Source organism: Carex rostrata, chromosome 10 (assembly GCF_964058835.1).
Source record: "Carex rostrata chromosome 10, lpCarRost1.2, whole genome shotgun sequence".
Taxonomy (NCBI): domain Eukaryota; kingdom Viridiplantae; phylum Streptophyta; class Magnoliopsida; order Poales; family Cyperaceae; genus Carex; species Carex rostrata.
Genome location: NC_135927.1, coordinates 3,783,444 through 3,809,445, shown reverse-complemented (window position 1 = coordinate 3,809,445; position 26,002 = coordinate 3,783,444). Strand labels below are relative to the sequence as shown.

Below are 26,002 nucleotides of genomic sequence, written 5' to 3'. Positions count from 1 at the left end.
CCATTTTCCCTTTCAAAATTTTCTAGATTAATTGTCTAGATTACATGCTTGGTTTCAAACAAACAGAATAAGAAACCTAATAAACAGTACACTCCTAGGCTAACAAGTATTTAGTTTTTAAATAACATGAAATTCAAATATAACATAAAAGAAAGAAATGATAATGAGCATTCTTTTAAGCCCCAATTCCCCTCTATCTACAAAACTGGTTTTAGTTACCTCAAAATTCAGCGTTAATGTTGTAGTTGCAAAAGTCGGGTGTATGCCCCGTCAGCCCTAGAAACCAACTCAGCATGGCTCCCATGCTCTACAATTTTTCCGTCCTGCACCACCCCAATCGAATCAACCCCACGTATAGTTGAAAGCCGGTGAGCAATTAACACGGTCGTGCGCCCTTTCATGATCCGCTCTAATGCCTCTTGCAAAACACACTCTGACTCTACATCTAAAGCACTAGTTGCCTCGTCTAGAAGCAACACTGCAGGGTCTTTCAAAACTGCTCTAGCAATTGCAATTCGCTGCTTCTGGCCTCCTGACAACTGAACCCCACGCTCACCAACTGATGTCTTGTACCCGTCAGGAAGTTGACTAATGAACCCATGTGCATTTGCCACCTTTGCTGCCTCTACTACCTCTGTTTCAGTAACACCATCTTTCCCATATGCGATGTTTTCAAATATGCTTGAAGCAAATAGAACCGGCTCCTGTTGCACTAGACCAATTTTTAACCTAAGGGATTTCAGGTTGAGTCTCTTGATGTCTTTACCATCGATCATCACCTTCCCAGCCGTTGGATCATAGAATCTCTCGATCAAAGCAATTACTGTGCTTTTTCCCGACCCGCTTGCACCCACAAGTGCTTGACTTTGCCCAGAACGAATTCTTAGGTTAAAGTCCTTTAAAATTTGCACATCAGGCCGTGCTGGGTATGAAAAGTCAACCCGCCGAAATTCAATCTCACCACGCATAGACTCAACCGGATCAGCCTCCGGGTCATCCGGTTCAATACGGGTTGGGCGGTTTAAAACTGCAAAAACCGACCGGATTGACTCTCCACCACGTACAATTTCAGGGGCGAGGCTAACTGTCTCAGCAACTGAATTGGCAGTTATAACCAAAACAACAAAGACTTGTATAACTTTGGAAAAGGTGGAATGGTGAGACCTGACAAGGTGGGCTCCGAACCAGAGAATGAGGGCTTCGGAAGCATAGAGAGAGAGTTGGGATAAGCCAAAGAGGACACCAGCAGTCTGGGACCGACGCAAGCTGTGGCGGAGCGGGACCCGCAGCTCATGCCGAAAGAGAGAAACTATCTTGTCCTGTGCATTAAATGCAGCCACTGTCCGGATGTTGCTCACGCCTTCACCGGCAATCATGCTTGTTTTGGCATGTGCCTTGGCTGTATCACCCGCAAATCCCTTCATTGAAAGTTGCTGGGTGAAGAAAAAAAAATGTCAGCTAATATAAATTAGCAGTTTTATTACTTGAAATCTATATATCTGGTACATTTTCTTGAAATTTCTTTTAACAAAGAAATGTCAAAGAAAAGCATGGGAAAAAGGCTGCCAGAGAGCATCAGCTTTTGGTAGCAAATGCACTCGCAAGTAGAACTGGCAAAAAAGCTCGTGGCTCGTGGCCCGCTTGGTATTCGTCCGTGACTCGATCGTTAACAGCTCGTTCATTAGTGGATCGAGTTAAAAAAATATATTCTATTCGTTTCTATATGAAACAGGTGGGGGTTAGCCACTTTTATCAAAAAAAATATATATATTGTTTCTACAAATAAAATTACTTTTTTTCAGATATAATTAAAAATATTGCTCAGAAGCTCTACAGTGTCTCTATCCTCTTTTTTCAAACTGTTCTGACACAAACCCACAAAACAGCAAATAAAAATTGTCAGTCTTTCTAACAAGGTGGGCCAATGGGACATTTAAGTGGGCCAATGAAGGAACTCCTGCATAAATTAAATCAGAAGCATCCAAGAAAATTAAATTAAGTGCAGAGTCTTGGATTTGTTGGCCCAATAAAACAAAACAAGATTCCTTTTTTAAATTTTTGCAGAGAAACAAAAGATATGTTTCCTAGAAAAGGAAAAAAAAAAAAAGGTCGTTCAAATGTTTATCCAAATATAATCTAAAAAAGGGAAAATAATTGATATGGATAAACATAGCAAATTTTCTTTAAAGTGGATGGGAATGCAATAATATTTCTTTCAAAGGGTAAAATTATAAATATGAGGCAAAACATGCATAATATTTCTTTCAAAGAGTCAAATTATAAATACACTTTGAAGGATGTTTAGGTAAAACCACCATATTATTTTAAGAGTTGCAGAGAAAGCAATTCAAATTAAGTAACATATGACTTTGAAGAAGGTGTGTGGTACAACATGTGAAGATTTTTTTAAAAAGATGTAAATAAAAGTACATCAGGGACTGATTTAATAAACAAGTCAAAAGAGGAAAAGGCATCTTGGCAGAGAAAAAGCACATGTGTAGCGTCAGTTTAAAGTTATGACAGCATGACAGAGTAACAGTGTGGAGCCCAGAGGAGGGGGGACACTTGGCTGCACAAATTGGTGCTGATTAGATTTATTTCTTTTGGAAAGGATACTTTGCTCCAACATCTTGCCTTCCAGTGTTACTTCTTGGTCACTTACAAATGGGCCCCACCATGTTTTGGGTCATAACGAAGTAAGTCAATTGCAATTTGCAAATACTTTGACTTCAATTTTTAAATTTCATAATCAAGAAAGTCTCTATTGGAACCATCACTTTGCCTAATCTTTTAAAGAGATTACTAATAAAATCACCATTTTTACACTTCTAGTAACTACAGATCCCTAAGAGTTGAGCCAATTTTTTTGTAAATAGTTACCTGGGCAAAGTTGGCGAGGACTAACAAAGGAAAAGTGACGAGAATAAGCAAAGCAACCCTCCATTCAATAATAAATCCAACAATGAAGGAGGTGAGAAGCGAGGTCATGTTTTGCAAAATGACCGAGATTCTTTCGGCAATGGCTGGCTTCACATCTGCTGCATCTGTTGCCAATCGTGCTGCTACTAAACTCGAGTTGTTCTCCTCCTCATCAAACCACCCCACTTCATTCCTCAATATCACTACAATAGCAAAAGCGATACTATTAGAGTACTACATAAAAGTATGCATATAAAAAGAGATGGTCCGATTCAAACCGCTCACCATGATATGCATATTAAAATGTGCTTAGAGACCAAATTTTTACATATTTTGGAAATTTTTTACTATTTTTTTAGATATCTACAAATCTATGTTCTTTTATGGTCCAGAATTTTCTGAAAAATAGCAATTTTGTACCTCTCTAAAAAATAGTTAAATATTTCCAAAAAATTGAAAATTTGGGTCAGTGAGCACATTTTAATACTAAGATCATGTTAAAGGGTTCAGGTCAACTATTTAGCCCATCTCGATGTAAAAATATTTGAAAAACTTCATTATGGTACGTAGTAGTATACCAGTAAGCATCATTCGCCGAACCCGTGTTGTGAGATTCTCTCCCATTATACTAAAGAAGTAGTGTTGCACCAAGTACGCAAAGACTGCATAAAAACCCGTGCCTATGAAAACAAACACAAACTCCCTTGTTTTCCTCTCCATGGCATTGATATCTCGGTAATAAAACACCTCTATCATATTACCCATAACAATAGCAAAAGTGGGTCCAATAAAACCCGATAGCACCGATCCGATGGCACCCAAAACAGCATACGGCCATTCCGGTGCATTCATTTTCAAGAGTTTGAAGAAATAACCCTTCGGTGCAGGGTACTTTTTGACATTATCTGCATTTGATATCATCTCAATTCTACCATCAGCTCCAGTACTATAGGAGTAACTCAAGTTTCTCAAACTTCCTGATCGAAGAGAGAGAGATTTTGTAGAGAGAGAATGGCTAAGCCGTGAAGAGCGGGAACGGCAGGTTGAGGGGGCTCCAAAATCTCGATTTCTCGCCATTTCTTGGAACCTGATTAGGGATGCGTAGGCCCCATTTGACCCCTTTGTTAGAAGCTCCTCATGGGTCCCGGTCTCAACAACCTGGTATTAGACACATGTTATAATTGTTAACAGAATTAGTTAGCAGAAATGGTTAGAAATGTTGACTAGTCAAACTAGTCATTAGGACCTTAACAGAATTCGGTTAGGATTGTTAATCAACCGAATATCATCTCTATATATACAATTAATTTGAATATCTATCTCTCTCCCTCTCTCCTTTCTGTAAATTCTTAAAAACTTTACCTGGCCTTGTTGAATGACAGCAATCATGTCAACATTTCGGATTGTAGAGAGGCGATGTGCTACAACCACAGTCGTGCGGCCAACCATGAGGCGATCAAGTGCTTCTTGCACTATATTTTCAGAGGCCGTGTCTAATGCACTTGTTGCCTCATCTAAGAGGAGGATTTTGGGGTTTTTTAGCATGGCACGGGCAATTGCAATTCTTTGCTTTTGACCACCTGACAGCTGGAGGCCTCTCTCTCCGACCTGCAATATTTAGGATATTATGTAATTCAAATAAAAAAAATAAAAATAAAAGATATGCACATGCTTTAGCGTCTTTATCAGTCTAGTTCTGTTGTTTTCTTAATAATATTTACGTACAAATCAGAAAATATCTTGAACTTGAACAGGGTTAGTTGTAGAGTGAGACTACAGTACTATGCATAGCGCATATTGGCCCGTACTATGGATCAAGATCCCAATTTTTAAAATACAAAAAATCGATCTGAACCATTCAACATTATCTCCATATAAAAATGTACTTGTAGATCCAACTTCATATTTTTTAGAACTTTTTTGCTACTTTTTTTAAATGTAGAAAATCACTTGATCTAAATGTTCATCACCATTTAAAACTAGTGATTTTCTACCTATCTAAAAAAATAGTAAAAAACTCTAAAAAAATGTAAAACATAGTTTGCAAGTACATTTTCATGTGATAATCATGTATGTATCAGCAGCTAAGTTGTATACTATACTGACAAGTAGATACAAGTAAAGTAAATCAAAACAACTATTGAATGGCAATGAAGGCTGACCTGAGTATTGTAACCGTTTGGCAGCAGAGAGATGAAGCTATGAGCATTAGATGCTGAGGTGGCAGCCTCGACCTCAGCAATGGTTGCGTCAGGCTTGCCATATAAAATATTTTCGAGGATAGTCGTTGCAAACAGTGCAGGTTCTTGATTCACCAACCCAATTTGATCTCTCAACCATCTTAAGTGTAGAGTTTTTATATCAACATTATCCAGTAACACTTTCCCTGAAAATTTTAATAAATGAAAGTTGTAAGACTAGAGAATTACTCAATTTGTGATATTAAAAACCAGGAATTGTAAAGAAAAGAGAAGAACTATAGGAGAAAATTGTGCTCCTACAAGCTCGGTCCCGTGATCAGAAAATTGCAGTAAATACCTGTTCTTTAGTAAAATCATTTTCTATAATAGATATAGATTATCATGCTATAGATTTGAGAACTAGCTTTCCAATAACTGATTCATATTTAATTTAAATCCCTTATTTTTTTACTTATTTATTTAGTTTATTTTTTTTTAATTTACTTCAGACTTACCAAATCAATTCACTCCAAGTTACCAGTTACCAGGACTTAATTAATACAATACATCAAGAACTTAATAAATACAATCCATCAAGAGATATGATAATATCATATTTACCTTGATTGGGATCATAAAAGCGCTCGATCAATGCCACAACAGTACTCTTGCCTGACCCGCTTCCTCCTACCACTGCCACAGTTTTACCAGCAGGGAAGAAGAGAGAGAAATCCCTGAAAATTATCACATCTGGTCTTGATGGATAGCTAAAGGTCACTTCTTTGAATTCTATGTTTCCATGAACCTCATCAAGGCACTTGCCATCGTCTTTTTCCTGGAGAATTGTCGGCTTCTGACGAATTATTTCTAATAGTTTGTAACCGGCAATTTTACCCTTGCTAAATGCACCTAGGTTAGAGAATGACTGTCCGAGACTCCTGTAAAAAGAAAAATTGTAATAATTATTATATAAGAAAATGTATTTTAGAACAGTGAGGTTATGGTACTATGCATAGCACAGATTGGTACGTACTATAGATCAATATTTTCATTTTCAATATCCAAATAGTCAATCTGAACCGTTAAACATGATCTCCATATGAAAATGTACTTGTAGATAAAATTTTACATTTTGTGAACTTCTCGTTATTTTTTTAGATAGGTAGAAAATCACTACTTTTTAATGGTCTAGAATTTTTAAATCAGGTGATTTTCTACCTATCTAAAAAAATAGTAAAAAAATATTTATGAGCAAAAGAAATTGATGGTATAATATTTGCATACAAAGTTCCCAAGCTAAAATACTATATGATATGTTACTCATAAAGGGAAAAAGTACTTGTGGCTGTGTGTAATACCTGGAAGTCTGGAGTAGACTGATTTCTTAACACTGTATACTTAACAATGCCTAAAGTTTTTGAAACCCGGTACCAATCATTACTGGTTAGGTACCATGTCGGTACCAACAATAAACAATCTACCACAGTTGTGACAGCATTGGATCAGGTATCAGTGCGCAATGGCCAATAACTGTATCTTACACTCAGTTCTACAGAATCAACAACAAAAACCAAGCAATTATAAAATCTTACAATCCACCAACAATTGCAGAGAAGATAGCAGTGAAAGCCTGGCCACCATCAGTCTGCCCATTTCTGATGAAGACACCAGCGTACCAGAAAACAAGGGCCCACGACATGCATGCAATGCCATAGGTACAGCCAATGCCGAGACCCTTCGCCATGCCAGCCTTATACCCCAATTTAAGCGTGTTTTGAATTGCATCAGAGTATGAATTCAGTGCTTTGGTTTCGCCCACGTAGGAATAAACAGTTCTTACTTGAGCAATTACCTGTAACAAAAGGTAAAAAGGAGTAAACTAAATATGTACAAACACTGCTATTTTGAATTGCCTCAGTATGGATTAATATCTCCTTTTCCAAAGTCCAAACAGTCGATCTGAACCATTCAACATGATCTTCATATGAAAATGTACTTGTCGATCAAATTTTACATTTTTTATAATATTTATACAATTTTTTTGGATAAGTAGAAAATAGCTTGTTCTAAAAATTGTAGACCAGGCAAAACTAGTGATTTTGTACCTATCTAAAAAAATAGTAAAAAAATTTTAAAAACTATAAAATTTAGTCTGCAAAGTATATTTTCATATGCAGATCATGCTGCACGATTCAGATCGATTATTTGAATTTTACAACAATGTTTATAAATAGTTTAACATGATATTAATTATTGAAAGCACCAAACTGATGACTATGCTTGAACAGTGGTAGTAAGAAAGGAGACCACATGTTATCAAGTCCTAGTTCATGCAACTAATAGTCAGTGGTCATGCATGTGCAAATCATTGGATTCCATAAATAATCAATCATTGCTATAATGGGGACCACTTCTGACAAATTCACAGAAATGAACCCTTATTAGAGTACCCATTCATTTACTAAAAGATTTGATTAAATAGAAGTTTATGCAGTATTTTAATCAATGCAAACTTGGTGACCCACAAAACTTCAAAAGAGACACAAAAGAGATCGGCGCTAGTGGAGCTTAAAGTATAAGTAAATCAAATCAAATCAAATCAAATCAAGCAAGAGGGAAAAAAAATAAAAATAAGAAGTCACTTAAGTCGTGGTCACTTCAAGAGCCATGGAATAAAGAACCGAAAACTCTAGAATTATTTTAGGTACAATCCTTCAAAATTGCAAAAAAAAAACCAATTTTCAAACCCGTAATTACAAAAAATTAATATCCCAAGCTGAAGTATATTAATTACTAATCTTAAATAAAAAAAGGTGATGTGATTTCTAAACTAGATAGTAATTTTGTAAAATACAAGTTTGTTTTATATTATACCTGTTCGGCTATTATACCGGCATTAGCATAGGATTCACGGCTTTTTGAGGTGAGGCCAGTAAGGGTATAAGCATATAAACCACCAGCAAATGCTATTCCTGGAATAACTGCCACACTAAGAAGTGCTAATCTCCATGCTGATACAAACCCGACCACTAACCCAGCCAAGAAGGTGGCCAGATAATGTATGAAGTTACCAACCTACAAAATTTCAAATAAAAATATCTCATAATACTATTTTCTATATTGCTCCCATAAATTAGGTGATTAAAGAGTATCAAACCACATTTTTCTTGGGTGAAAAATATATCATAATAATATTTTCTATAATTGACCTCAAAAACCAACCAATTGATATCTGACATTTTTCTTTAACATGCTACTATTTTTTTATATTTTCAATAAAGGATAAAATGGCTACTTCATAAATTTAAAATGAGTTTTGAATTTTTGATAGAAAAAGCAATAAAATGGATAAATTTGTGAGTTATTAAATTTTAGAAGGGTAATATGATATTATGATGTTTATAGATGGAAATATTCCGAAGTTTTGAGGGGTATACATGAAATTCCCCCAACTAAGAGACTCTTAGAGGCTTAAATTTTATACAATGTTGCCTCAATTTAGCTATTTTCATCCTAAATTAGCCCAATTAACTTCCTAGTTAACACAATTTTTGCAACTAAAAGAAATAGATAGATACCTTTTCACCAATGGCATCTTGTACCAAGAGAGTATCAGTAGAAACACTGAAGACTATATCACCGGTACGGGCGTCAGTATCGAAGAAACCAACATCTTGTCTCAGCACAGCTTCTAGGTACCTCTTTCTAAGAGCGCTTACCTGCCGCTCTCCAGTGTACATCCAACATGCAATCTCTGTTCAGATTTAGAAAAAAATAAAAAAATCAGATAATTAACCCTTTAATATTTCTCTAATAAGATTATCCCCTCAAAAATTATTAAAAATGAACTGAACAAACTGAACTAAATTTCAGTTTTTTCGGTTGAACAGAAACAAGTACATTAATTCTTAAAAAAAATCGGTTCAGTCTAACTTGGTTTAAGCCAAACCAAATAATATACATTATGTTGTCGTAATTTTTGAATTTCTTAAAATATTTGGTTCGAACGGAGGACGGGTTTAAAATTTTCGGTTGGTTCAATCTAGCTGCTTTTAAATCATAAACCGAACCAATTCATTTAACCGGAAAAACTGAACCGTTTAAACCGAACTCTCTCGGTTCAGTTTAAAACCGATTAAAGTGGACCCGATAAACACTCCTAACTATAACCATTATCCCTGAAAGGTGTTTTCAGTATTTCATATTATTCAGGGTTGTAAGCGCATAAAGCCATTTATTGGGATATATGTGGTGCCCACAGAACGGTGACAAGGACATGTCTTTGAATGGCCAACGGGAGCAAAAGGACGAGAAGACCAGAAGCTTGTCGTTTCTCTGCACAGTTTCAGTGAAAAGTGCTCTTTTGTATATACCACCTCCAATAAGAAAATAATCTACTTTGTTTCTTTTTTTCAAATTATGGACGAAATAAAGAACATAATTACATGACATTTCGAATATTTTAAAAACCATAATTATTAAAAAGTAAATTTACAGAACCAACTTGATTGATTTTTTTTTTTTGTTACAAAAACCATAAGTAGCTATTCGGTATATCTCATTTACTTTTAATCGGTACTCAATAGACTATTCGGTACCTCCCAGTTTCACAATTTGTTGATAGTTTCTGCCAAGTAAAAAGGGTAAAATTAAGTGATACCCAATAGCTTATTCGGTACTTGTGGTTTTTGCCCAAAAAAAAATCAATCAAGTTGGTTCCCTAAATTGTATTTTTTTTTAATTATGGTTTTTAAAAAAAAAAATTGAAATTTCTAAAGCAATTAAATCAAATAGAAAAAATGCGGCTTGTAGTTGAATATCATATACATTTAAAAAGGGAAATGAAGTGCTTACCTAAGTAGGAAGAGAAGCAAACAACCAGTCCAAGGTACACGAAGTAAAGAGAATACTGAAACAGAAAATAATCGATACGGATTATGAAAATAACAAAATTGAAAGGACATTTGTGGAAATATACAATTTTATAACGGTACAAGGAATTAAGGAAAGGACATGCATTTGCATTGATTTACTAAAACAATCTCTCCTCCTCGAAATCTACACTGCAATTTTACAAATATAACCTTACATTATGCACTATTCTCATTATTCTCACCTTGGAAACCTCATCGGTCATTTTGCGAAGGTTATACTGGTTCTTCCCAAACCCATTGATCAATTCTCCGAAGAGAAGAAAGAAGGCAGGCATGGCGGCACCGTGCGCCACAGCACCGAGGCTTCCTGCAGTCATGAGGAGGTGGTCCCACTTGTCAGCGAAAGAGAAGAGCTCGTAGAATGCACAGCTCTGTTCTGGTCTCTTCTTCTTTGCTTCGATCGAGTCGCATGATCCTCCCTTGTTCATCTCGTCACCCATTGAGTTCCTCTTTCTCTTTCTCTTTCTCTTCAGATCAGTAAGAGAAGGCCATTAGTAAGATGCTTTGAGCTTTGGTGTAAGAGGAAAGAAATGTCAGGCTTTTCTCGGTTCTCTGAGCGGAGAAGTAATAAAGAGAGAGGCGTTGGGCTTCGTAAATAGTGTGCAGAGAGGAGTTCATATATCCTGAGGTAACTCGAATTTCCTGTTTAGATCCGAACAGTCCGATCTGATTTGGCATGAATATCAAAGGGTCCCCGTGCCTGGAGTCTGATCGGACAGTCGTGATCTAAACTCAAAATCTGAGTTACTTGAGAGGATAAGGTATCCTGCAGAGAAAAGGCACAGATTTCACGTTGAGAGAGAGGGAGTGAGGAATTCTTATTATCTGCATTACCGCACCTTCTAAATTTATATCTGATCCGTTCATTACATACTAGCACAAATCTGGAAGGAATTCTGTGCGTTACAGCCTTACAGGCGAGGCAGATCTAAACTCAAACGGTACGTTAATGTTGAGCCAAAAAGTGACTGCGTTTGATGTATGATGAGAGTGTAAGACCATGCTTGGGATCTGGAAGTATCTATCATTCATCCACTGTGTTTGTTTTATAACTAATCTTGCCTTTGAATACAGATCGGACGGTTGAGATTCTGTCGGACGGATGCTAGTCAAAAGCCTGTTGGATTTAATCCGATGCAAAGGAACGAGTTCCGGTCACATGCGGTGAAGAGTCAGTATTATGTTTGTTTTGAGATTCGTGCAGATCGTATTTAAATGGTTTGGATTTTCCATAAAGTCACGCAAAGTTTGAGATATCTCAGAGGATACGAATTCATGCGGTGAATGGGGTAAATAATTTAACAGAGCAGCTTTGGCTTCATGCAGCGTGCGAACCTGGTGTAGAGCTGTTTAAATTCTATACTCCGTGCGGTGCATGAATAAAAACCTAATCTGTTAAATCTTTTGGAAGATTCAAAAGGAAACTTTATTTAACTAACAAGAATATAAATTTAAAATAAAAAATAAGAATATTGTTTTTACAAAGCCTCCTATTTAATCTTTTATAATTACATCACATGATGGAAATGTAAAATAAATTGAGATACTAAAATTGGACCGACCATTTTTTCTGTAGCATTAAAACAAATTTAACTGTTTGGAGACAAGCTTCTGGTCTTTTACTGAGCAATAGAATTGGAACAAGTGCCATAATTACTCAACATTTAATACATAAAAAATATTTTTAACTTCATCATATATTTCTATAAATAAAATAAATAAATGTAAAGGTTAAAATGTTGAATATGTTATGATTCAATTTTCAACAACAACAAAACTTATTGAATCGACTTCAAACTATGAATCCAAACCATTCAAACCGACCTACTTCATTAATTGTGTGTTTATATGCAAAATTTATAATTTTTTAATTTATTTAGTAATCAAGCGACCGAATATGAGAATTTTTAAGTTAATTTTAATGCATTTATTTTTCAACATTTTTGACGGTTTGACTAAATACTAAATAATTTTTTTAAAAAAATTGTATGTAAACGCAATGTAAAGTATATGTTTGGACTTATATACATTCGGAATTTAATTTATTCCACATAACATGCATAGAACAAATTTATGTTACATTGATTACGCCTATACCCGAAATTTTTAAATATACCATTATTCTAAAAAAGATAAACCAAACCACCACTTTCTCTCAAAATTTCGAATTTTGACATGGCCGCATTCCCAAAATGCGGCCACTTTTCTACAAGCCGCATCTAGGGGATGTGGCCACCTTTTTTTTTTTTTTTTCTTCTTTCTTCTTCGTGTAGTTTAATCTGAACGGGAAAAAAAAAGGGTGGCCGCATCTAGGAGATGTGGCCCTAAAAAAGGTGGCCGCATTCCCTAGATGCGGCCCAAAAAAAGGTGGCCGCACCTAGGGGATGCGGCCATGTCAAAAATCGAATTTTTCAGAAATTGTGGTTGTTTGATTTATTTTTTTGGGAAGTATGGTATATTTAAAAATTTCAGCGCCTATACACTGTAAATAAAGCATTATTTTATGATATGTCCCATATTCTGAAATGAATCATAACAATATTTTTTTTGTTCTAAATATATGACTGAGAGTACATGAGCAAATTAAAAATTATGCTGCATGTATTTTCCGTAAATGCAAACAGATTCAGAAATTTATAATTTATAAGTGCAAGTAAAAATGGAGTTGAGTTATTGTAGTTCATGAACTAAATGGCGTGTTTTACTTTGCGTCTATCTTTTCAATTGTGAAGATAAAAAAAAAAAAAAAAAAAAAAGTCAATTCAAACCATTCAACATGATTTTCATATTACAATGTGATTGGAGACTAAATTTTACAATTTTTGGGAATCTTTTACTATATTTTCTGAATTTTTTAAAATCAGTGTTTTTCAAAAAATTATGAAATATTAAAAATAATTGATTTTAAAAATTCCGAAAAAAAAAGAGTTAAAATTTCTGTTTCTAAGTTCAATTGAATACATAGATTATGTTGAACGGTTCGATTCGATTATTTTTAAACTTTGAAATCGTAAATATGAACATGAAGTAAAGCACATCCGTTACTACGAAGTACAATAGCCCGACTCGTAAAAATGAACATAAATTTGATGAATAAAATTGACATGAGAAGCAATAATGTTTTGTGAAAACATGATTCAGTTAATAAATTTATTAAACAAAACAAAACCGCCGCTATGTGTTAAATAATAATCCTACTTTATATATATATATTTCTTAATTAATGCCATAACAAATGATTAACATATGATCAACAGAGAGACACCGCATGACTATGCCACGACTTAAAATTGTAACACATCTGACCAATTGCAAAACCTATTTTCAAAAATATTTATTTTATATATATATATATATAGGAATATGCTAGCATGCTATGCATAGCATAGAGCCCCTCCATGCAATGTCTTGAATTTCGACTTTTCAAAATCCTAATGGTCGATCCGAACCGTTCATCTTGTTCTCCATATTAATATGTATTTGGGGACCAAATTTTACATTTTTTGGAATTTTTTTACTATTTCTTTAGATTTATTGAAAATCGCTGTTTTTTTATGGTCCAGATTTGCTAAAAACAGCGATTTTCAATAAATCTAAAGAAATAGTAAAAAAATTCCAAAAAATGTAAAATTTGGTCCCCAAACACATATTAATATGGAGAACAAGATGAACGGTTCAGATCGACCGTTAAGATTTTGAAAAGTCGAAATCCAAGGCGTTGCATGGAAGGGCTCTATGCTATGCATAGCATGCTAGCATATTCCTATATATATATATATATATAGAGGTTGGCTAAGATCAAAGTGGTAGTTCCTGAGCTTTGGTGTTACTAATTCGTTTTTCAATTTTTAAATTTCAAAACGTCGATCCGAACCGTTCAAGTTACTCTCCATATTAAATTGTGCTTGGAGACCAAATTTTACATTTTTCTGAATTTTTTTTACTATTTATTAAGCTACTTTGAAAACAGCTGATCCAACGGTGGCTTCTGATTTTACTGTTTTGTTAAGCCACCGTTAGATCAACGATTTTCAAAGTGGCTAAATAAATAGTAAAACAATTCAGAAAAATGTAAAATTTGGTCTCCAAGCACAATTTAATATGGAGAACAACTTGAACGGTTCGGATCGACGTTTTAAACTTTAAAAATTAAAAAACGAATTGGTAGCACCAAAGCTCAGGAACTAAAAAAAATTAAGATTAGGTTTAGCCGTTACAACACAATCAAACACCTAATTAATTGATAAATAAATGCATGTTAAATGTAACTGGATCTTAACGCTACGGTAGTGTTCTTAAAATACTAATTTTATTTCATTTTTGTGAATTAAATTAAATAGTTTTAACTACTTTTATTTTGTATTTTTAAGAAAAATAGCCTTAAAGAGAAGAAAAAAAAACCGGACCATAATTTTGCCATCTAGATAATTTCAAATATTAATCCTTAATTTTTTTTTCAAAATAAAATTAGTCAATAGTCTGAAGTCATCCAGATCTAATTACAATATTTTAAAATGAGATCACATGATAATGATATCATTCCTAATCATGAAAAATAATAATTAATTAATGAGCATGTTGCATTCTTAGCATGCGAGTTAGTTAGTTACATCATTTTTTTACACAAACCTAACATCCATCATGTAAATATTCTTTCTCTATCATAGAATAATGTTCATTGTTAACTTCTATGTCATGAAAACAAAATTGATTTAAAAGTATGTCACCAATTTAAATTAATGTTCAATTAAAGTACCTTTTTTTTTTTCCAAATAATGGAACAGAGAAAAATTGTATTAGTATTGCATCAGCCTTGGGTGATTTTCGGATTCAAGATAAAACAGGGTTCTCTTTGCAAAAAAAAGTACAAAATAGAAGTTAAATGCACCTTTGAAATTTAGATCGTTGTGTATATATATATATATATATACAAACTAGCCGTTGATCATTTATTTCTTGGCATGTATAATGTGTGATCCTAGTAATGCTAACATTTGGACCATATATATATATATATATACACACATCTCAATTAATTATCATGGCATATATACACATGCTAGTTTTGCTCCTTAATGCAGTAATAGTACTTGGATGCTAACAAAAAGTTGCAATATTCTTGAATTTATATGACATGAATATAAATGATGGTACTTGCATGCATGCCCCAATCCACTTGTAACAAAGCGTTCAAATCTACTAAATGCCCACTTCTATTTCAGGATCCTGAAATTCCTCCTCTCTCCTCTTTCAAGAAATTGAAATCAATGTTGAAAATTTCAGCTGATCCCAATTCACTTACAAAGAGGGCAGTTGAAATATATACACTATGTCCCTTTTCTTTCTTTTCATCAACAATATTCATTTTCATGCAACATTAAAATAGTTATAAGAGACACCAATTTTTTTTAATGCCCTCAATTAAAAATAACAAATATGCCCTCGATTTTCTGCAAATTCGAAAACTACTCCAATCGCTCCACTGTGGGGAATTTCTCCTTTTTAAAAAAAAATGATGAGTAATTAAGTAGTGAAATTTTTCGTGAACTGTTTTTTTAATGATTAATATTAAATTGATAATATAAAATCCTGACTAAATAACAAAACAAAACATACACATTCTTCCTTCATACAGATGTATATGAATGCTCCAACAATTATATATAGTTTTATTATATGATCTGTGTGTAATAAAAGAAATATAATATTTTATCACGTCATGACATGTATCTTCCTGTTATAATGTATCTTTTTTTTTGCAAGTCATTTCTCCCATTTCTAAAGCACATGTTTATTATACATGTATTTATCTAAGACTTCTTTCGTAATTAAACAGGCGAAAGCTAGGGCAATTGATAAAGCAAGAGAGATGATATTTTCACTGAGAAGGTGAAAATTAACGACGAAACTTCAAACGGCCATAAAACGACACTCAAGTGTTCCATTTTTTATTGATAAATGAGAGAACTAATATTTGATATAGTGACAAAGACAATATTTTATGCATAAAAAGTTACACATTCAAAATCCAGACGGAGAATTTCTTTTTTATTGTAATAACAAATTATGAAATGTAAAAGCTTGACATATATCTTTCTTTCTCACAAAACAAAATAGTAAAAGGAGAGATAAAAAATAGTATGTGCTTTGATTCTTTTTTTTTCTTCTGAAATCTTGACAGAAGTTGCCAAGCAATTGATTCTAGTACGATCCATTTTAATGAGTTCGGATCTCAAAAGTAACTCAAAATTTGAGTTTGCTCTGGGTTGTCCAATCATAATCTGCACGGATATTGAAGGGGTCCTATAAATTTTGAATTCAAACAGATTAACACAAATTATGGTGAAACGGTCAGGATCTAAATCCAAAATTTGAGTGACTTTAAAGGATATGGATCCACATTAGCTGCACAATAATAATAATAAAAAAAAAGAACAAATAAATGGATCGGATCGGATTAGATGTTTTTCGGACTCATCTCGGGTCAGAAATTTGTCATCCTTATTTGATCCAATTACACATCAGGTAACTCAAATTTTGAGTATAGATTTGGACCATCTAACATGTTTTAGCACGAACATTAAAAAATTGTGCAATTCACTTTGAGCCGGATCGATTGGATCTGTTTTTGATTAGACGGTCTGGATCCAAACTCAAAATTTGTGTTACCTCAGAGGATCCGGATTGAAGGTAACAATGGGTAACAGAAAACTCTTTATTATATTATATATTCTTATTATTATAAATATAGTTGTGAGTAATTGTATGTTAGTATGGGCTACAAAAATTTAAAATATCTCTGCATAAAATCTGGATTCTTTTTATACACAAAACCAGTGTTCACATCTTGTGTGTGTGGGGGGGGGGGGGGGGGGGACGGGACAAATGCAATAAATACAATGGAACATGAAACATGCTTTATTTTGTTTGCTAGTGATTAAAGAAATAATTTATTCTACACTAAAATGTACAAAGAATAACATGTGAAACTTAGGTAATTCCTTTTGGACTCAAGTGATGAGAATTTTTTATTTATATAAATTAAAATAAAATAATACTAAAATGAACAAATTAGGTTTTAGATAGCAGATATTTGAGAATCAGCATTTGATCCAATGGTAAAAACAATATTCTTCATACAGAAGGTCACAGATTTTAAATTCGGCTTTTATAAATATTAAATAGTTAGTTACTTGACCTCTAATCTTTACTCAAAATAATAAATGACACATCCATTAAATTCATCACACACCACAATATTAAGGGCCTGTTCGGCATTTTACTGTTCACCGTGGGAATGAAAAATTTGCTCAGAGCTAAGTTTTTATTCCCACGGTGAACAGTAAAATTCAGTTCAAAATTTTTGATTCCCACACCCATTCCTATTCCCCAGTGGGCTGCCGAACAGGCCCTAACAGAACAATTTAAACATTGAAACCAAAAAAAGAAGAAGATAGGATTCATTGTTGGAAGTTGTTTTTTTTTTATAATTTCTTTTATGGATAAAAATCTTGGAACAATCATTATAATATTCTATATTATTTTATATTTATTTCTATAAAAGAATTATGTCCGGTGATACTCTAAATAATAAATAAATTGATACTCCGTTTATTGGAGGAGTCCGGACACCTAAAGTAACTCAAATTTTCAGGTTGAATTCGCACTGTCCGATCGGAATTCAGACTAATTTAGCCCGAGATGAAACACACAGTGCTACTTTAATATCCGTGCAAAACCAGATTGGACGGTCAGGATTCAAACTCAAAATTAAAAATACCTATATAAGGTGATATGAATTCTAAATGATGGGGAGGCAGATGCGAGTCGGAGGAGGCCATGCAAGTTGTCAGATTTACCTTACCAGTGTGTATGGTGTTATGGGGGCCCACGCTGCAGAGATAGAAATGACTGGTGAATTCGGTGAATTGACTGAGCTGAGATGATGTGCGCCATTCTCTGGTGTTGTTGGGTCGGGTTCTGGGAGAAGAAATAAAGCCCATAATTGGAAATAATTCATATCACTTGAATGTAATTACTCATAGTTTGGATTTACATCTTCTGAACCAAATCTGCACGAATGTTAAAATATATATGAGAGTTTCAGTTCAGGAGAATTGGTTTGAATTTTGATTGAATGGTCTGGATCCAAATTCAGATCATCATCCGATCAATAATTTTGTGCAAAGAGTTTTAGATCAAGTCTTATTTAAAGTTGGATCTAATTAAATTGTCTAATTCATAACAAAATGTGCAAATATTATAAATTCACGTAACATTTCAAAATTTATCAAGTTCTAAACATGTTTGCACGAATTTCAACACAGATCAGACGATTTGATACTCGGCCCATGAGTAGCTCATGGGGCCTTCGGTACATAGTGCTATCATTTCTCTTCAGTAATAAGAGTTAACCAAAACTATTTAGGTCTATGTATATTATTTGCATGTAGGCCCTGTTTTTGTGTTTTGTAATTTGGGCTGATTGTGATTTGGGCCGTTTGGGCTAATGGCGCACATTACAGTTAAAGATAAATTCATAGACAAGCACCAATATATAAGAAGGAAATACCATTAATAAAGTATAAACAATTAATATCAAGAATTGATATCCAATACAAAATTTTCATGTGTATACTTAAAAAATGAAAAAACAAAAACAAAAGATATTCCCTTAATTTTTGGGGTTCGCCTCATGTTTTTTTAGTTTTCTCATGGAGACATCATAAATGTATAACTCGTTTTAGTAAACATGTGATAATTAAGAGGCAGCTTTTCTAGCTTTTTTTGCTGGTGGAGCAGCAGGCGCAGGAGAGGATGGAGCTGAGGCCGTTGCATTTCCGCCGCTGCTTGCGGCACCCGCTCCAAGGCATGGATCAGGTTTTATAGTTCCCTTGACGTCTCCTTGAACATGAGCACATTCCGAGCTTACTTTGGAACAACCAGCTCCGGGCTGTAGAGCGATGTCCTGTAAAATGACATTTGCACATGGCACCTTCTCGCTGCAAGCTAGCTTCACCGCAACCTCAGTGTTTGAGGTCCCTTTGATGCCAGAAAAGGTGATGTCACGTATCTTCACATTAGATGGCTGCACAATATCAAATTGGCAATTTTTTTTAATTAAGACACTGCTTACAAAGTTACAATACTGTGCTATAATTGGGTTGGAGCCAGACTTTCTAGTTATGGGGGTGAATTTTATAATACACATAACAATTTATTCTAAACTATATAGAAATCATGGATAAACACAAATCTTTTGAAAAAGAGTGGGGGTCAATTGACTCTCATATGTTGAATGTGCATCCACCTCTGCTTGTAGGTTGTGTCAGTAAAAATTAGAGAAAATACTTACGCTTTTGTTAGAGCACTCGTTATCGGGACAATACAATTGATCAATGATGATTGGGTTGGAGACATTGGTCATGGTAATATCCTCAAAAGTTATGCCGAAAGCTTCGCTTGGAGGTGCCCCAGGCCATGTCTTGATCCTAACCCCATTGGATGTGTGCTGAATGGTGCAGCTCTTGACGTGAATGTTTCCGACGTTCTGTTCACCTGCTACTTTCCCCAAGCTTCCAATGCTACTCAACCAAAAAAATGTTGTTATAAATTGATTAGTTTTACTAATTGATCGTTGATCATTTTCGGTATATTGATTAAGATTTGTAGAAATTAAGCATTAATTATGTATGTTAAAAAACAAAGATGGATAGAAATGACCAAGAGTAAGGCAATGGTATTATTCATTAGCACGAATTGGTCCGTCCTATGGATCAATATCTCCGTTATCAAAATTGAAACAATCGATATGAATCGTTGAACATGATCTTCATAAAGAAATTTGCTTGTAGATAAAATTTTACATTTAAGACAATATTTTTGCTATTTTTTTTGAGCCAGGTAGTATAGCATTCGATCTAAAAATTGTAGACCATTCAAAAGTAGTGATATTCTATCTATCTACAATATAGTAAAAAAAATTTACAAAAAGTAAAATTTAGTATGCAAGTGCATTTTCATATGGAGATTATGTTGAATGGTTCAGATCAACTGTTTGAACTTTGAAAATGAAGATATTGATCTATAGTATGCACCAATATGTGCTATGCATAGTACCATAGTCTCACTCAATGACCAAATAAATTACCTGATACCATGTCCAGGACCACACTTACAACCTGTTATTTGAACGTTGTTTGTGCCTTGGCCAATAGAGATGCAATCATCGCCTGTGGCGATGTCCATGGCATTAAGGGTAATATTACTTGACATACTCATATGGATACCGTCTGTGTTTTTGCTGTCTGACGGTGCCACCACTTTGACGCCGTCGAAAATGAGACCTTGGCTGTTGTGGAGAGCAAAATGGAAGAATTTGCTGTCTTTCGATGTGATGCCGGTGACTTTTCCATTGTTACACTTCATGAACCTCATATTCTACATGTAAGTAAAGATCCAATATATAATATATATATACATGCAAAACATGTTCTTCTATATGTATACATTAATGAGTTTAGTGAGATCATCAACAAGACTTACAATTGCTTTATCTTTGCCACCTTGTGTCCATGACGCCTTACCTTGGCCATCAACGATTCCTCCTCCTTGCACGACCAACTCATGGAGAGAATCAAACTCAAGCCAAGCAGGACCCGGAAAGGCATTGTTGTCTGGTATAGCCACTAGCGTTCCCTTGATGTCGAATGTAATATGCGATCCAATGCATGGACCCTCAAAATTAACTGGACCGAGCTGATAGGTGCCTGCCGGTATCGAAAGAGTTGGTTGGCCTTTGAATGCGCACGCTGCTTTAAATGCGTCCGTGAATGCCTACAAAAATGTGAAATCAAGATTTCTTTTATAGATATATATATGCTTAATTTGATATCAAAACTATTTTTATAATGGTGAAACAATTAATATAAATGATTCTAACAATTACCTTGCTATTCGCACTTGCACTTGCACTAGTCGATGCAGAGTACTTGGTGACATCAAAGACACCCGAACCACCTGAGGCAGCTGAGGCACTTGTCGCATTTCCCGCAGCACTTGAGTCACTGGCTGGTGCTGGTGCGGCATTTTTATCATCGGCTGGTGTTGGTGCAGCTTTTTTATCATCGGCTGGTGTTGGTGCAGCCTTTTTTTTATCACCATGAGCTGTTGCCAGGACCAAGCAACAACTAATAAGAGCTATTTTAAAATACATTGAAGAAGCCATTGTCTGGGTCTCTCTCATTCACTGCTACTTTATATATTTTCTAATTTAATTATATATATTTATTTATATATATTATATGTATACAAGAGCAGCTTAGTTTAGGAGAAAAAGTTTTTGTGGAGGATGAATCATGAATACATCCCCTAGAGACTGTATTTATATAGAATCAACCTATGGACAACAGACGGTTGATTTCTGCGTGATTTTCTCACAAACGCTAGTACCGTTTTTCCAATTTTTGGTGGATTTTATTTCAAACAACTGTCAACTAATTAATTTTAGAAAGAAAATTAAGACGTGTACAAATGTTCCATCGCCTCTCCATGCTTCAATAAAGTATGAATATGATATATTTCATGAGGAGGGTTCAAATGCACTCAAATTTTTGTGCACCCAAATGCACCCTATATTTCAAATCATTTTTCTCCGTTTTCAAAGTCCGAATAGTCAATCTGAACCGTTAGATGCGATCTATATATTAAGATATGCTTGGAGACTAATTTTTACATTTTTTGGAATTTTTTTACTATTTATTAAGCCACTTTGAAAATCGCTGATTTTACATTTTCTGGACCATTGGATCAGAGATTTTCAAAGTGGCTTAATAAATAGTAAAAAAATTCCAAAAAATGTAAAATTTGGTCTCCAAGCACATCTTAATATATAGATCGCATCTAACAGTTCGGATTTACTATTCGGACTTTGAAAACAGAGAAAAAGGATAGGGTGCATTTGGGTGCATTTGAACCCTCCTCATATTTCATATGCTAGTTTTGTAATTTATTTAAATGTATTAATTATATAGTATACATCTCTTTCGTGATATATACATCCAATTACTACTTTTTTGAACGTTTTATTCAAATTACTAATATTATTTCTAGTGTTTTTCCTTACATTTAAATAGAACATATATATTCATTTGGTCCATTTTTCAAAACTGATTTATGTAATAATTCTAAAACAACTTGAAAACCCAATGGTGTGAAATTAGCAATTAATATCTTGATGGATGACAAAAATAATGTTGTTTGAACTAATATTAGCATATACCTAATTATCAAAATGATGAAACAAGAATTTACTACTTATTTGATAGTAGAATCATTTTTTACATGTTAGAAGACTGCATTTCTGTACAACGTGCGACAAATGCTCCTCAGTCAACATTATTTGCTAGCTCAGGAGCAAGCTCTGTTGCAAAAAAAATCAACGAGGTATATTGTATAAAGAATTTGGTACTAATATAATTGGAAAAATTAAAAATCAAAACAATGTCAATAAAAGTGGATGGATTTTTCGTTTTGATTTCTGCTATATGATTATGTCAGAGTTCCTATCTTATGAGCATTCAATTTGATCAAGAACAAGACATTTAATCGATACATAAATCAAAGAAGGATTCAGCTCTAACGGCTACCTATGGGAGCAGAAATAAAGATTTAAATAACAAAAAAGAGAAATTAATTAAACATCTTCTGCCTTGACAGGATCAGCATGCTTCATACAATCCATACATTTCCGTAGAGGCGGTATCGTCCTCGCGCAATCGTGCATCATTCCATAGTGCTGCGCGAACCACATAATATAGATAAACACCCCACCCATCATTACAAACAAATAGATTGATGACGACAATTCACGGCAACTCCCTGCTGCATAAGCCCCCATGAACCCAAACATATCGAGCATCATTGTAATCTTCAACGCTTTAATCATCCCGCGGTGGGTGTAGAACCGACGGTGCATCAGCATAATGATTATGACAAGGGACATGATGAAAGCCGTTGAGTTACAATAAAAGAATGCTGTGTAGCGGCGTGGAAATGTTTCGCGGAGCACTGATGTGCCTGCTATGTGGCCTTGCTCATCGTTTGCTTGCCAAAAACCGCCAGGTGGGCTCAGACCGGCCTGGTAGGTGGCCCCTGCTGCTAGAACCGCGACTACCATAAGATATCCCTGAATATGTTTAAACATCTTCGTATTTTCTTCGTCGTGTTCTTCTTGTTTGGTTTTGTAATTTTCCTTCTGCTCTGCACCTTGTTTGGTTTCATAATTACCACTCTGCTCTGCAACTTCTGGTGGCGAAGGCGGTGTCGATTGGTGGCCAGTTGGGTTACTGTTGTGTGACGATTCTTGAGACATTTTGATGGAATGGAAGGGAAAGTTTCTCTGATGGTTGTCCCCTTTTGTGAAGGATTGATTGAAATTGAATGGCTAGTAAGTGGCAAAAGACCAGTGTTATATAACTGTACTGACAACTAATTAAGTGATCTAGTAGTTGACTTAAGGAGTCGTAAGGAAGCTTCTCCGAAACTTACTTTTAATAAACCAAATTTTGATATCGACAGATACAATTAGAAAAAGACCACATATTTTATTTGTTCCCACTTCTAAATTTTGAGTTATTGACTAGCTACTAAAATCTGATTCAGACAAAATAATAGCAAACTTTTTAGTATGAACTATGAAATGGGAGTTAAAATTTTCAAATCAAAAGAATTGAGCTCATGTATTAAATAATAAGCTGCACAATTAATGGAAGCAATAAATAGAATAGAACTATTGTGTTCTTAAGCTCACCAAAACTATTAGTGAGCTTAACTTCAAAATTTAGTGTATACATTTCAAACGATGAATTCAAATAGTTAAAACTTATTTAGCTTATGAATGATGTGTTTACATGTCAAACTTAACAAATTTTCACATTAATTTAATACACATCCAAACAGTAAAAAAAATGAAAAATGAACGTATTAAAATTAATTTATAGAAATTTCTTTTTTAACTGATTGACTTTATACTTATAAATTAAGTAAAAAATTTATAAATTTGATATATAAACGAATCACTCGTGAATAGATCGGTTTCAACAGTTTTGATTCATTGATTAAGGTCATTTTGATAGTTTTCTAAGTTAAGCTCACCAATTATTTGGTGACCTTAAGAATACCTAGTTCTACTCCAATAAATATGCTTCATAATTGACATATTTATTATAGGGGGAATTTCATGTATCCTCCTCAAAAACTTCAATATTACGTATTTCCCCCTCAAAAGTTTATAATATCGTATTTACCCTTCAAAATTATAGAAACTCACATATTTATCCAAAAACAATAAAACAGTTAAATTTAACATTTAAAATTTACCAAGCACTAATATTTAATAAATTATGACCAGCATATCCCTCCCTCCATTCTCTTCTTTCTTGTTCCCCCTTCAATTACTGGTGCCAAAAAATCTCTCATTTCTCCGCTCCATTCTCTGCGCCAAACAGAGTAGCTCCATTCTCTGTGCCGCCTAATTAATCAAACCTCAACAACTCTAGTACACATATAAATAATTCATTTTCGTATCCTTCCCCAGGATATCCCCTGGTAATGAATAAACACCAATCTAGATTGTACCAAAATTTGTCACCTATTTTCTTATAATTTCCCCAAATTATATCTATTTCATCACAAATACCTCTGTTTGTCAATCCAATTTAAATCTTCCTCTAAAAATAATAATTTTGTCATCAAGTTAATTTAAGAGTCCCTTTTTCCTCTAATTATTATTATTTTTTTTGCTTGCAACACACCCGTAGGCAAATTTATTAGTCACTTAACCTTGCTAACCTAAAGCATACAAAACAGTAGTATGAATGATAAACGTGTTAGTTGTTTCAGAGAAGAGCAAAAAAGAAAATAACCCAAAATTCTTTACCATTCTATTCCAAAAGCATAAAGTCGTATAGATGAACACTAATCTGTACATGAAACCAGTACCAACCTATACCAGTAACAAAATAACATTCCTTACCAGTATACTGTTACGCTATGGTTAAAGGTTTACTCACCTTGTAACCTTAGTTAGAATGAAATTCAAATGTAATTGAGATGTCTATATAAGACAATGTAATCAGACAATGAGCATGAATAAAAAAAAAAAAAAAAACAGAAATTCAAATACGTATCTCTTTCTCTTTCTATTCTCCGATGCTCTGTCTTTTCATATGATAGTATAAGCATATAATACTTGAAAGTTTAAGTCTTTTCAATAATTTTCTAAACAAACAATCAGTAACTTTAAATAATTTTTTGTAGCTTTATAAATATAGAAACTCTTAAGAATCGGTAGCTTTCTAAATAAATTTAATTGAATGGTCCACTGTATTTGAGTGTCAAACACAACTATACCTGAATATTCAAGACTCTTATCAGTACCAAATAGGCTCACATCACTACCATCTAAAGATAAAGAATTTGCCAAAAAAATTAACTCAAAACCTAAATTTCATAACTTTTTTGACAACTCGACCATATTCTCCCATCTTGGTCTTAAAGAGATCGATTGCAGCCATGTCAACAGAATTGAAGCCGTGCAAAACTAATAGGGGTGACGAGATGCCAAAATTAATGCATTGGAACAAATCGCAGTTAGGAGCGACAGTGGCGTATCGGAGGTGCGAGGCGGGGATAAGAAAACAAAGGCGGGAGAGTCTGAGCTGTGGCATGAACTTGGACGGAGAGAGAATGGTGAGAAACAAAGGGTATAATGGTCTGAGCTACATGCTAGAATTATGATTATTATTATTTAAATATTTTTAAATATATTTAATATATTGTAAATTCATAATGGGTAAATATGTGAGTTTTTGTAGTTTTGAAGGGTAAATATGATATTATAAACTTTTGAGGGGGAAATACGTAATATTAAAGTTTTTGAGGAGGGGTATTTCTTAATTTATATATTTG

General features: G+C 34.1%; 3 protein-coding genes across 3 annotated transcripts; all 3 read right to left on the bottom strand.

The window, feature by feature from the left end:
* Positions 1 to 3: 3 nt before the first annotated feature.
* LOC144560322 (ABC transporter B family member 19-like) lies at positions 4 to 10,608 on the bottom strand. The gene is made up of 11 exons (XM_078309482.1): positions 10,216 to 10,608; positions 9,954 to 10,008; positions 8,678 to 8,853; positions 7,974 to 8,174; positions 6,692 to 6,951; positions 5,721 to 6,037; positions 5,082 to 5,305; positions 4,282 to 4,527; positions 3,498 to 4,077; positions 2,881 to 3,122; positions 4 to 1,433 (listed from the first exon to the last, which is right to left on the bottom strand). The coding sequence occupies exons 1-11, from the start codon at positions 10,471 to 10,473 to the stop codon at positions 234 to 236; spliced, it is 3,759 nt and encodes a 1,252-aa protein (XP_078165608.1). The 5' UTR covers positions 10,474 to 10,608; the 3' UTR covers positions 4 to 233.
* Positions 10,609 to 18,623: 8,015 nt separating this feature from the next.
* Positions 18,624 to 21,284, bottom strand: LOC144560745 (exopolygalacturonase-like). Its single transcript, XM_078309990.1, has 5 exons — positions 20,982 to 21,284; positions 20,579 to 20,869; positions 20,184 to 20,473; positions 19,389 to 19,617; positions 18,624 to 19,121 (listed from the first exon to the last, which is right to left on the bottom strand). Exons 1-5 carry the CDS (start codon positions 21,276 to 21,278, stop codon positions 18,795 to 18,797), a joined length of 1,434 nt encoding a protein of 477 aa, XP_078166116.1. The 5' UTR covers positions 21,279 to 21,284; the 3' UTR covers positions 18,624 to 18,794.
* A 1,214-nt stretch (positions 21,285 to 22,498) lies between these two features.
* LOC144560925 (uncharacterized) lies at positions 22,499 to 23,458 on the bottom strand. The gene has a single exon (XM_078310140.1). The coding sequence runs from the start codon at positions 23,403 to 23,405 to the stop codon at positions 22,728 to 22,730; it is 678 nt and encodes a 225-aa protein (XP_078166266.1). The 5' UTR covers positions 23,406 to 23,458; the 3' UTR covers positions 22,499 to 22,727.
* Positions 23,459 to 26,002: the final 2,544 nt, after the last annotated feature.

Excerpts from the sequence above, each read along its gene's own strand:
- LOC144560925 (XM_078310140.1), bottom strand. The coding sequence starts at position 23,405 with ATGTCTCAAGAATCGTCACACAACAGTAACCCAACTGGCCACCAATCG.
- LOC144560322 (XM_078309482.1), bottom strand. The coding sequence starts at position 10,473 with ATGGGTGACGAGATGAACAAGGGAGGATCATGCGACTCGATCGAAGCA. Across the intron at positions 8,175-8,677 it reads AAGATGCCATTGGTGAAAAG|GTTGGTAACTTCATACATTA; the intron begins GTATCTATCTAT and ends GAAATTTTGTAG. Across the intron at positions 4,078-4,281 it reads CTGTCATTCAACAAGGCCAG|GTTGTTGAGACCGGGACCCA; the intron begins GTAAAGTTTTTA and ends GTCTAATACCAG.
- LOC144560745 (XM_078309990.1), bottom strand. The coding sequence starts at position 21,278 with ATGAGAGAGACCCAGACAATGGCTTCTTCAATGTATTTTAAAATAGCT. Across the intron at positions 20,474-20,578 it reads GTGGCAAAGATAAAGCAATT|AATATGAGGTTCATGAAGTG; the intron begins GTAAGTCTTGTT and ends ACTTACATGTAG. Across the intron at positions 19,122-19,388 it reads ACGAGTGCTCTAACAAAAGC|CCATCTAATGTGAAGATACG; the intron begins GTAAGTATTTTC and ends GATATTGTGCAG.